General features: G+C 37.8%; 1 protein-coding gene across 4 annotated transcripts in view; it reads right to left on the bottom strand.

The window, feature by feature from the left end:
* Nucleotides 1-217: 217 nt before the first annotated feature.
* The window catches only part of MBTPS2 (membrane bound transcription factor peptidase, site 2), a 44,490-nt gene continuing 30,966 nt past the window's right edge, over nt 218-13,741 (bottom strand). The window contains exon 11 of one of the 4 annotated variants that reach the window (XM_054074968.1): nt 218-1,525. In XM_054074968.1, coding sequence (XP_053930943.1) covers nt 1,435-1,525 — 91 coding nt within the window. In that variant the 3' untranslated portion in view covers nt 218-1,434. Of the gene's footprint in view, nt 1,526-1,609; nt 13,726-13,741 lie in introns of those variants that run through there. The other 3 variants (XM_009565545.2, XM_054074957.1, XR_008451324.1) reach the window with 3 other exon arrangements.

The raw sequence follows: 13,741 nt of genomic DNA, 5'->3' as shown, positions 1-13,741 counted from the left end.
TGTCTTTTTTGCTGACTCATTTTATTGTAATTTTTGCTTTAAGAACAAGAAGAGATTGATAATCCCAGATACCTAGCAATTCATTATCATGTTTCAGTGATCTCAATGACACACACATACAAAAAGTGATATTCTAGGCTAAAATATTTTAAAATTGGGAATGATTCAGACCAATACTTAAAGTTTTAGAACCTATTCTAAAACAGTCTTTAGAGGAATGTAGTGTACATGAGTGAAGACCTTTTGCGTAACGTTCATCAGCCACAAAACAGTGTTTATTCATGCAAGCCTTTTTATTAATGAATGTGCTATGGACCAAAGAAAGAAGAAATAATGTAGTGTAATACTGATTGGTTTCAATTTACTTCTATGTTTTTTGTGGGGTAATGTCTTACACTATATACTGTCTAGGTGCTCTGAGCAGTCGTATTTCTTAATGTATTTCTTCTGCAAGACAGCTGTGGAGCAGGCTGTATCTAGGGTTTGTACCTAGGCTGCATCTAGTGTGTTGGTTGAGAAGCAGCCCCACAGCGTGATCGCTCCTCAGATGGCTATCTGTGGTGGTATCTCTTTCATTATTGGCTGTAAAAAGAGGAAAATAGTACTATCCAAATGCCTAAAGCTAGTGACTCAAGCTAGATGGGGATCAGTCCCTGAATTCCTCCCATCACAGCAACACTGTGCTCAGTCAGCCAGCAGCCTTGAAAGCTTGTTACAATCCAAAGCAGAGAAAACTTGGATTCCATTTGATTGCTACATCCTTTTACAATAACTTTTGCTACATAACTTTTACTTTTAAGATCTGCTTAGAAGAATAGTCCTACACTTTACATGGTACAAACAAGAATCATTGTAAAACACATTAACTATAACAAGGGAAACATCTTGCTTCAATCTAGGTTGAAGAAACTGAGGCAAGGAAACTGTTTTCTTACCTCAGCAGGTCCAGTTCTGTCACTGTTCTTTAGGCTATATAATCTTAATCTGCTGTTGCTCTAATACTTGATATTCCATTCCATGTAGGGATGGAATGTTTCCCGCTAATATCAGTGTAGCCAGATCATGTCTGTGATGAATAAGGACAGAAGAAAGGAGTCCTTCATGTTTTCATATTGATAAACAGCCTTATTACTCACACATGATTTGGCTCTGTTTTCATGTGAACATCATATTTGGGGTTTACTTTATGGGCACGTTTTAATTTAGACTTATGTTTTTTTGCTATCAGGTCTCTTTGTCTTGCTGCGGTGTTAGATTTCATAGGACAGCATCCCAAAGCCTGGGATGCACCAGCAGAAATTTCTAATTTCAGAAGCGCGACTGTTTAATTATTTAGGTTGTTCTTAAGATGGATTACTTTCCTTACAGCTGGAGAACAGCAAGCTTTTATCAGCAACAAGCTCGCCACAGTTTCTTCTCAATAATACATCAAGGTCAAACATTTGGAGCAGTTGAAAAGGAGACAGCCCATTTCAAGGCTCCTTTTTTCATTAACTTCCATGGCCAAAGCTGTACACTTCCTAGGCTGGAAAGAAAGTTAGATTTATGGTTTTTTAAACATAGAAAAGGTATTTCAGCAAATACAGCAGAAAAGCAGAACAGCTATCCAAATATTAAAGCTCTTCTATTGTTTAAAATAATAGTTGTTTCTTCCCCAATGCTTAAAATTTGCAGTATCTCTTTAACATTCCTCTCCAATAGGAAAACACCTCATTTTTACTTGGTTTGTACATATCTGTTGAGGAGACATCCCCATACAGACTGCTGCATGATATTACTGGCTCAGGATACCAAACTCCTTATGCTCCAGAACAAACACAGCAAAGATTAAAAAACCCCCAACAACCAAAAGACACAATTTAAAACATTCCTGGAAACATCGTGGCTCTGTCCTGGACATTATAAGCAGTTCCTGGCAGAGACCTCAAATTCACCTACAGTATTATGTAAACAGTCTGGACAGTGGTTCATTAAATATACATTGGACTGTGTCCACAATGTTTCCCATCTGCCATATCCTGCTCCCACCCATGCTCAAAGCATTTTCAAAGACAGAAGTAATCTCTGCTGTATTTTTGGAGGTGCTTGTTTCAAAACTTCCACAGTGAGACCAAATGCTTGACTGAATCTCTTGGGTGAGAGGAAGGCATGCCTCATTGCCCCGTCCCGGGCTGAACATCATGTGTGAGCGCTTCTGCTGTGGCAGGGTGGGGCATGTGCAGAAGACGACTTCAGGGCTATTTCAAGTGAAAATCTGAGCTAGTTCTGGAGGCCTATTGACCTCAGGGTAAGCAAGATCCTAATTGCAGGGCTTAATGAGCTCCACTGGCCCAAGTGCCTCCTTAAGACTAAAGGTTGCTTTCAGAGTCTAGCCCTAACAGAGTGCTGCAGGTCACACAGGGAAGGTGTAGCACCGCAGGCAATCTGTCCCGCTGTGTCGTCTCATATCCTGGGTTCATATGTAGCTGCTGAAACACTCTTCTTCACTGCAAGCCCTCAGTTATGAATCTGACAATGCCATTTCAGTTTCCTTCACTGCAGGTACAGTCTATATGTTTCACAGCTTTCTAAGACTACTACAATCATTATTTTTATCTAAACTGATGATAATTCAGGTCAGCAGAAGTTAGCCAAGTGCTTATCGAATTAGCATCTGTGTAATACACAAACCCATGGCAGAAGAAAAGTTTATTTTGCATTTCAAAGCACCGTTTTGATCTAGAAGAGGGCCTTCATTTAAGAGACATTTTTTCAAGTTATTTACTAATTTATTTGTAATTAATAATATTTAACCCCTGCCTCCCCAGTCTTGAATGACCATTAACTTTCTGGATTCTCTTTGCTATATTACATCAAAGTATAACAACTTTAGTTTCATGACTTATTACTCAGCTACATTCTGTATCTAGATTTTTTTTCCTTGTTACTATGATGAACTAAGTTCACCAAACCTCAGTTCTGGGTTTGGGTGCAACCTTAATGTCTTCAGGTATATTGTACAGCTATGAAAGCTCATAAAAATAAACTCATTGTGTTTGCATTTGACTTAGTGCAGAGCATGGGAAACGAACTGGAGAATTACACATATGAGAACAGAGTGATTTATCACATTTAGTATCAAATATAACATCACTTTGTTTAATTTTTACACCGTGTTTTGCATATGCTAAAAGTGAGACCCTCTAAATAACCCTGTAAGTGAAAACTGAGAAGTTTTATTCAGAATTGCTTTTGGTATTTTCATGCCAAGATAAAAAATAAAGAGTTAAAAACAATACTCAGTTCTCGGTAAAGTCTTATGTGAGCAATAGGTTTCTTCATGTTTATGAAAAAATACTGCTTGATCATATGCTAATGTTTTCATGACTACTTCAGGAATATTTTAACTACTGGTTCAGTTACATTTAGTTGCAGCTAAAGTGGTATGCAGAGGCCATTTAGGTTAACTACTGAAGTGTTCTCCCTAACAGTAACTGTGAAGATAAATGCTGGAAAAATAACCAGGGCTTTCATATATGACTAATAACTTATCTGCACCAGTCCAGTACTGAAACAGTGAATTTTATCTAGTTGTAGACAGCATACTAAATGAGGGTATTTTGCCCATTTTTTCCTTCAGCACTGCAGCATGTTGAGCTTTGCAAATGCCTTTTAGAGCATTTCCAGGGAATAAATTCAATTAACTAATTCAGAGCAATAAATGGTCGCAGTGGGGGAAAAAAATGTTTGTTGATATAACTGGTGGCAAGTACCCAGGAATTTGTGGTTTAAAGTGCACATTCATAATCTGGCTTTGTTGATTTTTGCAGTGATGATAGAGATACAGGTGGTTTGGCCCAGTTTCTGCTCGTTATTCAAATAGCTGCAGGAATGAAAACAAAGCCAACGGGCAAAACATTATAAAAAATGGATTCATTTTTCTTAATAATTGCATCTGTGAGGTCAACTTCTGCTGAAGAGGGAATGTGGAAACAGGAGAAATGTTCTGACTCCACATCCAGCATAACCGAAAGAAAGATTGGGCCTGATCCTTAAACAGGGGGAGGGATATGGCTCTGAGGTCTAAATGCCCTGAGCTGCTGTCTAGAAGGACAGGCTTTTATTGCCTCTCCAATCTTACAACATGGGATGTTTCTACCAGTGATGGAGGTTTTTTAGTTTTAGTTGCAGGTCAGCTCTATAAATGCTTCAAGAAAAAAAAAAAAAGTAGTAAAAATACTTATCGTGGAGTTACTAAACAGCACTTACATCTCCACTCATGAAGTATAACATGCTCTCTTTCTGACTGTAAGATTCTGTAAAATGAACAAACCATCTCTCTATCACACTCCTTCCCTGATTTGATCCCATTCCAAACTGTAAGTAAGTCTCACCACTTCTTTTCTCCAGCAAGGGAGAAAAGAAAGTCAATTGTGGCAGTTGGCCAAAATGATCATAGCCCCCTCGTGCAGCCTTGTCTCCACCTGGTGCCTCTTCATCGCTTCCTGTAAGTCTGTACACTGCTGCTACCATCACTGCACATCTGGAGACAGATGGTATTTTCCTTATAAAACAAGCCTTCCTTTTTCTTGCTGTAGATAAGGCTGCGATACTAATTTCTGATGCTTCCAGACTGAAGGTCCAGAGCGGGGGGACAATGCATGTATTCTGCTAGTCAAATTTGTCATAAAACAGCCTGTATAGCACTATTATGCATAAACAGAAAAGCTTAGATGTATTTTTACGTCAAATAAAACTCACTCAAAAAGCTTCACGTTCCACTTTAATTCAGGAGTCAAAAAGAAAAGAAATGCAAGGAAAGAAAAGAAGTCATTCTGGCTTGATTTGTTGCCCACACAGAAGCATCCGGCATGATAAAAATGCCCTCAGGTACCCCTCCCAGTACCCAGCTGCTGGTCCAGAATGTCTTTGATCTCCCACATCTGCCAGCCCCATGCATAGGTCTTAGAAACCTCGAGATCGAAACCAACAGGAGACAAGCTGGGAATGAGTTTCAAAACGTTGTTCAAAGTCAGGTTATTAACCTAAGAACACCTTCGGATATCTCAGACCACACCAGATGCCTGTGTGGGTAACTGAACCAAATTCAGTAGGTTTAGAGGAATTTACACTTCAAAAATATACCTGGTAGTATTTTAATAGAGATCCTCACAAAGCTGTGAAGGGAAAAGATACAGAGACTTTCATAATACAATAGCAAGCAAAAACGATGACATTTAACAAAAACAAAAACAAAAAAAAGAAAGCGAGAAATGTATTTAATTTTTCCTTGAAAGATTTCTTTCAGGGGAAATAAAAAATGATGTATGATGTATGACTCTGTGTTTTCAAGACTCGTAAGTGGTGGTTACATAGTATTCAGCCACTACCGTATTTGCAAAGAACTAAAAAGAAGTAGAATGAATCAGAAATGTAGATAATAAGATACATAATTGGCAAGAACATCCAAATTTATTTCAACAACTGGAACCTTAAAAGCATCAAAGTAAACACCAAACCCACATCTGACTGAGGTAATAAAAGGGGGAAAAAAGTTAGTAGAAGTCTGAGTCACTGCTGCTTAGACCTCATGAATGCTGAGGATTCTCCCAGCTTACCACCATAAGATTAGAATCAAATCTTAAATTGTAGGTCATTGGGTAGTTCACATCAAAAGCTCATAAAAATCTTAAAAACTATTTAGGTAAGTGAGTTCAATGCATGTAGATCTACTAAAGATATTTAGGAATGCTTATGCTTGGTGATTCAAACTGGTATTATCAGAGGAAGATTGTATTAAGCCTCTATATAAAGTTAACAGCATAAGGTTCATAGACAATACTTATTTTAAATCTTATCCTCAAATTATATTAGTGATAAAGGCAACATTCCTCAAGACTGATTTTACTCTAGATTACAGAACATACATAATCAGAATATAGGATAATGTTTTCATAATCAACCAGAAAACCTCAGGACCCTCCTAGAAGCTTAAACACTGCAGAGAAAAATATAAACTATTGTCTCCACTTTTAACATAGGTAAGAAAAAGACCAGAAAAAAAAAAAAAGCCATCACATGCAAGTATCAGAAAATTGCATAGTGACCTATCTGGGAAATCCTACCACTGTGTCCGATCTGTGCTTTGTGCACGTTTCTCATGGCAATCTTTCATCTGGGAACAAAGCCGTGCTTAGTGAAACAGCTCTGCTTGTATGAGGCAACACCTTGTCTAATAACTAATAAATGACTACTTAGTTCTCAGTACAAGTAACCTGGCTAACTCCAGATGAGCTAGCTCAAAAAACAGAGCAGTAAAGATTCATTCTCAAATAAAACTGAATAATCTGGTTACACCATACTAATGCAGACCCAGACGTCATCTGGATACCTAAGTAAATTTGTTCAGAACTAGCCAGGATATCTGCCCAGCTCTCACCTGGGCAGATCAAAGACTTTAAAACATAACATCACCTTAATGTCATTTGACGATCTCACTTTTAAGTTCTTCACATAAAACTGGCCTTAACGCCCAGAGAGGTGGTTTTGCTCACCTTGACTATGGCATCCTCTGTCAGATATTTCACTACAAAACAAGAAGTCCATGTCTCCAGAAGAGAAGAATTACACAGGGAGCTGAGTCAAGAGAAAGGGATTTTCTCCTATAAGGCTGTCACTATGTGCCTTGGTCACATTAAATTAAGATGCTCCAGAACAATATGTAGGTGTCTTTCTGGATGTACTTCTGCTACAACTCAAACTATTACTGTGATAAGCTGTTAGGTAATTAAGGGAAAGTAAAGTGATAGTTACTGCTAATGTTAGGAGGTGGTCAGATACTGCAAAGGATAGTGGTACCTCGTGATACCTTGTTGTAGAGTGAATAAAAATTGTATATGAAGAGTATGATATATGAGAGAATATGGTAATTGACATATATAAGGAATTATGTCACACCTTATTTTTAAAAACAGATATAAGCATGCTAACAATCAAACAATGAATTTATTTGCAGGATACATTTATCATACATAGAAAACAATACTTATTGTTTGGTTGATTAAATAGAGAAAAAAAAGCAAAACAAAACCACAATACATTATTCAAAGTGTTCCATATATTTCTTCGCTGACATTTTCAAAATGACGCTTTTCTTGTTGTTGTTTTTTAAACATGATCGTGAACAATGCATAGTGGGAACAAAGGGTCTAGAAATCTAACATTCCACAGCTGTGAGTCAGTGTGAAAAATAAGGCTATGTAGAGGAAAAAAACCACTGAATTTCAAAACAATACATATTCCATTGACAGGCTTCAGATAAGATTATCCGGGCATATGAAATCTAAAAGCAAAGTTACATAAGGAAAAGAGGTATTTAAAATGTTAAGACACGACTTGGGAAGGAAGAAGCTAGGTTTCTCTAGTGATGGCTTGGAAGTAGCCTCCAAACTTTTAAACTGTAATAGTATCAAGGGAAGGTCAAGTACACTATGATGCTGCAAAAAACAACCCAAGATGAACATCTAGAAGTGAGAAATATCCAGGTTCATTTTACTACATAAGCTGCAACTACCCATACCGCTTATTCAGCACATACTTATCCATGGAGTGACAAAAGTGTGTGTCGGGGGGGAAGCGTGATCACCAGTCACTGATGGATTCAGACAAGGCCTGGAAAACGTATCTGCATGCTCTGAAACGTTAACTACAAGTTCTTTTCACGTTTCATGCCAATGTAAATGGAATGAATGGAATTGCACTGTCATATCCTGCTCTTTGTTCCTATCCTTTCACACTGGGTCAGCAGTGGGAAGGTTTCATAAAGCTGCCACAAACTGAGGTTCTTCACTGCCCTTAGTTGCTGCCATCTGCTCTTCAGATGATCGCAGTGGATGAGTCCAAGGAAGAAGAGTCACAGAGCTGCCGTTTTCTGGCAGTCATCCCAAATGCTGCATTAATACATGATATGTACCCCAGATAACTCAGCCACATTAAATAACTAATCTAATGTTACATGAAAGTCAGGATAAAGAGAGTAAAAAATAACTGCTAATATTGGATCTTACCTGAGTTAGATTCAGATTTCTTACTCACAAGGTCACAAGAACAAAGCCGAGGCAAGACTACTTATGGGAAACTATTTGAAAGCACGTGTATAGAATATAGATGTATATCTTACACATAACTAGAGTTCAACTCACACCTTTTAAAAATAATTAAATACAGACTAGGTTACATAAACCTTTACAATCCTTCTTCATCTGTCATAAATGATAGCGAGATACAAATTCAAATCTTGCAGACAGAAGAGAGACAGAATTTATTTAAAGCTTATTAGCTCTAGATCACACTTTGCCATCTTGTAAAATGCATAGGAAACTATTAGAAAATTTGGATTGTGCATGAACTAAACAAAAATATATCCTTATTTCAAGAAAGCCACAACATCCTGACTGTCATAGGAAGGTCTGTCCTGAAAATATTATTTTTTTCAGTATACTCTACACAGCCTCACTCATCCCAGTTACCATTCAGACAGCACAAATAGCTGCATTTAGAGAGTGAGAGATTCTAAGGCTGACCTCTTTTCAGTTGCCCTGAGAATCTGCATTTACTATGCTTGTAGTTGAGGCCTCACAGAAAGCAAGAAACATATTTTAAAATCAGCAGAACAAAACACATGCAGCTGTTATTACATTGTGTCCACTGCTTGTCTTCTATTAACAAAAAGGTTAGCTCAGTTATGGGAGAAAAACATACTTGCAATTTTAAAAACTAGAAAAAGCCATGGAATCCACAGAGAAAGAAAAATAAAAAGCCCACTCTGCAGAGCATGGAGGACTGCTGTAAGTTATCTCTAAAAAAGCAGAAATACAACTGTAGCTGTATATACATCTACTTTATATACGTGTGCATGTTTACACACACATACACGAACGCAGAACCATCATCACTGAAAAACAGAACTGTCAATGCAGCTGCTTGTTTCATTCTAAATAAAAAGAATGAGTTAACAGATTTTCCACTGTGGCTCATAAATTTGAGCTGACTAATCTGCAAGTTTGTCTGTATTTTTCTAGTGAAGTCTCTTTCATTTAATCTGTATGGAAGCAGGCTGGTTTTAATTTCCTAAGTTAGCAAAGAGTGTATAACTTCCCACATGCTAAGAAGTTAGTTGTTTTCATGTCATATAATGCATTATCAGAACATGCTACAGAAGTGTTTGCTGATATAAAAAAAAGCATAAAAAATGACTGTAATTATGTTCTTCTAGCAATTTTCAAGTAAAAGCCACATGTAACACTTTCCAATGTTAGACATTAATTTTTCCATCTGATACAGATTTAAAATACATATTATATACAGAAAGAGTAGTAGTCATCCAATCTTGAAGTGTTTTATACTCCCACCAACAGGCCCTAGAATTATTTTGATGGAGTCTATATATTAAAGAATACATTATATTCTGAGAGGCTAATTAGAATAAGAAATTGACATTATTTCTTTTTAAGGAAAGGCTTCCTTTCATTTTTTTTCAAAAACAGAAACAGAAAAAAAAAATCACAAGTTCTCCACAATAAAAATCCAACACAAAAAACATTGTGTTCTTCTGTGTTCTCTTTTGCTCAGCAAACGAGCAAAACCCCAGCAAAAGCCCTCCCAATAACTGCATGTATGGCTCTTGCTTATTAGAATGTAATCCATATGTTAAGATTATGGGAGAATGAAATGGATCCACTGAACAAGCTTTTCTACAGAGCTGTTTGACTTAAGCATTGCCTTTGTCCACAGTGTTCAGGTTTGAGCTACAGTAGAATCGGTTTTCTAACTTTTCAGCTAAGCCTCATCTAAGTAACTTCATTTTTTTTGAAAGTTAACTGCATGTTTTCCAGACATAGTTTCTCTCTAGGAGTGGTAACACGGGGAATTGGTATGCAGAAATGCCGTTCCTTATACTTATTCCTATAGAAACCAACACCATCCTCAAGCTAGTGGAATGCTAGAAGTGAAAGGGGCAAAAAAGCATCATACTCGCAGGGAGAGGCAGACAGGACAGGTGACCCCGAACTGACCAACAGAGTATTCCATCCCATATACATCATACTCAGGATACTAAAACTGAGGGATGAAGAGAGTCAAACTCCCTTCTTTGATGGCTGGCATCCAGTGAGGATGTTGTTTGGGTTTTTTTTCCCCTGATCCTGGATGTGTGTGTTCCTGAATCCAGTTCCTGAGTCTAGCTCCCTCCTGCTGCTGAGTCCAGCCTGGGACCTTTTGCCTGTGCCTGCTCTTGCGGCATCTGTGGTGACACAGTCATTGAAGGGGGGCAGATTTTTGTATATTTGTATGCATTTTATTATTTTCTTGTTAATAGTATTTTCCTTAGTACTGTCTCATTAAAGCTATTTTAGTTTTAGTTTCCAACTCACAAGTCCTTTTCTCTCTTTTCTCCTACCCCTTTCCCTAAGAGCGTGAGGACGTGGGATCACACCTGCTCACATTTAGCTGCCAGTCAAGCTGGGTTGGGGCTAAACCATGACACACGGGTAATCTAAGATGTGCTGGGTCACCGTTCATACCCAGTTTGCTTAAAAGTCTTGATTCAAAGCACACATACATACTTAAACTGACCCTTATTGAGCAAAATTCCAGCACACGCAGAAATGAACCCATGAATTATTTTCATGCTTCTAGAACATCTCTGCTGTAAAAGAAAACCAGGGTCTTTAAAGTGTACTAGCGTGTCTGTTTTGCTAAAACCATGACCAATGTCGTCTCCACCTTATTTTTGATTATGAGGTCAAACACAGACTGAAGTTTGACTTAGTAGAACTGTAGCTTTCACTGATTATATAAGTAAAATAAACTGGATTTAGTTTCCTTTGATAAAACTTCATGTTTTGGTGGCACATTAAATACCCAGGAACAACCTCCCAGCCTCATTATAGCAGATGTAGCTCATGTATGTTAATTCAGAAACTTTGTGTTTTTAAATCTCTTGCCTACATCTCCAGGAGCAGTGCTATGCTACAAGATAGTCTTAAGCAGTTGCTGTCAACATGAGTACAGGAAGTATCAAACTTGAAATGTTTTTCACAGAACATTATTGACATCACCACAGATGCATTGTTTTCGACAGTAAGACAGCACTGTAACTCTGATACGTAATGAGTAGCTGTTCTGAGAATATCCCGTGTTACTAAATTTCATTAAAACTCCTAAGTGTAAATTAATTTTGTGCACTGTAGACTGGACAAATCACAGAGACAGATGGAAGTGGCATTAAGCCACTGAAAAGACAATTTCAGATCAGTAAGCAGCCACTTAGGTGAGTGAGCAGGCTTCTACAGCGCAGATTCAGATCCAGGCTTTCTGCAAGAACAAGCCTGCTCCTATGCCTCCTGTTGTCAGAGATGGCAGAGTTCTCCATCAGAACTGCAACCCCGAAAACTCCATGTGTTTCCAGGAGTGATGATGAGTTTGACTCCCAGGGTAACTCTGGAAGAAAGAGAAACCTGCTGGCAGTTTGTTTGTTTTTCTTTCTTGCACTCTGTGTGACTTTTAACAATCCTCAAAGGGATGGGCTCATGCTGGAAGATTTACTCTCTCTTACTGGGATCTGTGCTGACATGCCTGGGTTGAAATGATTCAGAATGAAAGACACGGAGCAGCCACTTCACAGAGGTGAACTTCAAGCGGCCCACCCAGCCTGTGACAGTGCTGGAGAGCTAAGGAAACTAACATAGCAACAAATAAACAAACATGCTCTCTCATTAATGCTTGCGCAGTCTTAAAAAAGTATACATCTGAAGTGAAGGCTATGGTGTAAAAATACAGTAACACATCAGTGAGAAATGGAGACATCAGAGTTAATGAACCTGTGCAGCAGCACCAGGAACTGGGTTTAACCCTGCTTTTAAAATTACCCAGATTTTGCCACTAGAGCCAAGAGAATCTATGTTAGCCAGTCATGAATGCTTTAGTACTGCATGCAGGCCACTATCCATGAGCTTGGCTTCCACTTTCATTTCCGACGGAAGGGCCATTTCTGTAAAGGAACTCTGGGCTGCAGCAGCTCCTATGGGGAGCAGTATACGAGTCAGAAGTTGCAGGGTGTTTTTCAAAATTTTCCTATTCAAATATTTAGGCTCCCAAAGCAGATCTTTTTTTTTTTTTTTAAAAAAAAAATATCAGCCTATATTGAAGCAAGGCTCTGATATAACACCATTTATACAGACTAGGCAATATATCACAGGAGGGCAGGACAGCCAATAGATAACCCTATTCGGTATAAAATATTACAGACTTCAGGAGCTTCGAAGTATGTCAGACATACTTCAGTCAGCAAAACACTGACTGTTCTTCCACTGTTCATTTAAGAATAAGGACATGGTCAGTATTCATTTCAGAAAGCAAATCCAAATGTTTACATAGTTCAATTCACAATCATATTGTTCCTCTAAACAATTCTGATCCAAGACCAACTTCAGCTAAACATCTCTGTTAGCTATCTTTGAAGAGAATGAATGCTAGCAAAGTTTTAACAACCCTTTGAAAGACAGAAACCCATCAGCGAGTTACTGTACATATTACATGCTTAGCATCAGAAGATAGACACCATAAAAACAAGAGATTTCACTTTTAACAGTAAACAGGTATGATGCAGTATAATTTTCTGAATAAAACAACAAAAACATTTCTTATCACTTAGGAATAATTGTGCACAGCATACTTTAGCACTCAGAAACTAAATTTCAGTTATCTTGTAGCTATTGCTGACAAATATTGCCTTTAAAAAAATCTTCAGCTGCATAAGATAATATACAACTGAATGTATAACAAACATAGACGTGGGCTTTGTTAACCTCCTCATTCTTAGCATACATTGTCACTTCTCTACATCCTGAGGACAACACGCTTCCAGTCATTCTGGCCAGTTGAAAAGGAAAGATACTAATCCATATGGCCCCTCTCTCTCCTCATGAACACACAGTAAATATTTACTTAGCTTTTCACCATTTTGCAATCAGACTTTAGAGCTTCTTAGAGTCCAGTTTGATAGAATATCAGATTAAAAAAAACAAAACAAGACACTCAAGAATATGCTTACTGAGAAATTATCAGAGCCCACACAGATTTTCTGACAGTTATTCAAATTATAAAATGAAAGATAATTGGTTCTTTTTGTCCCACTTTACAATGTTTGAGGCCAAATAATTCCCTTCAGATCTAAATGAATGAAGTCTTAGGCTTTTTCCTGTGAAACTTTACAATACAATTTCTCCAAGATTAGCACAACACTTTAAGAGTATATAAAAGGTTCCTACTTCTTCTTATTAGATTTCCTATGATCACAGGCTCAACATTGTACAGTTTTAAATTAAAATAGCAGCCACCAGTGGTTGTTCTTTCTGTGTCATTTTAAGGGAATTATTTCAATCTCAGTACTGAACAAGTCTGAAAAGGCAATGGATTCATTATTTCTGTGTACTTTGAGAACTGATGTAAGCATATCCAACGTTCTATCGTGCTGTCACCATCCAAAGTCCCAGTGCAACATTGGCAGCCAAAAGTGCACTACCAGCAAGCAAAATTAAAAAGCCAACAAGCTCTCTGTTTTGTTTTTCTACAATCAGGGAGCTCAGAGTGGCTTCCAGGAATGAATTTAATATCCACTGACCATCCAAAGCAAAGCACGGTACAGCATTGATAACTGCCAGTGCTCCTGACAGTGAAATTAGGTACCTGGTTGACATTAGTT

This window comes from Cuculus canorus, chromosome 1 (genome assembly GCF_017976375.1).
Source record: "Cuculus canorus isolate bCucCan1 chromosome 1, bCucCan1.pri, whole genome shotgun sequence".
In the NCBI taxonomy this organism is placed as follows: domain Eukaryota; kingdom Metazoa; phylum Chordata; class Aves; order Cuculiformes; family Cuculidae; genus Cuculus; species Cuculus canorus.
Note: the sequence above shows the minus strand (reverse complement) of the source record. Positions and strands in the feature narration are given on the sequence as shown.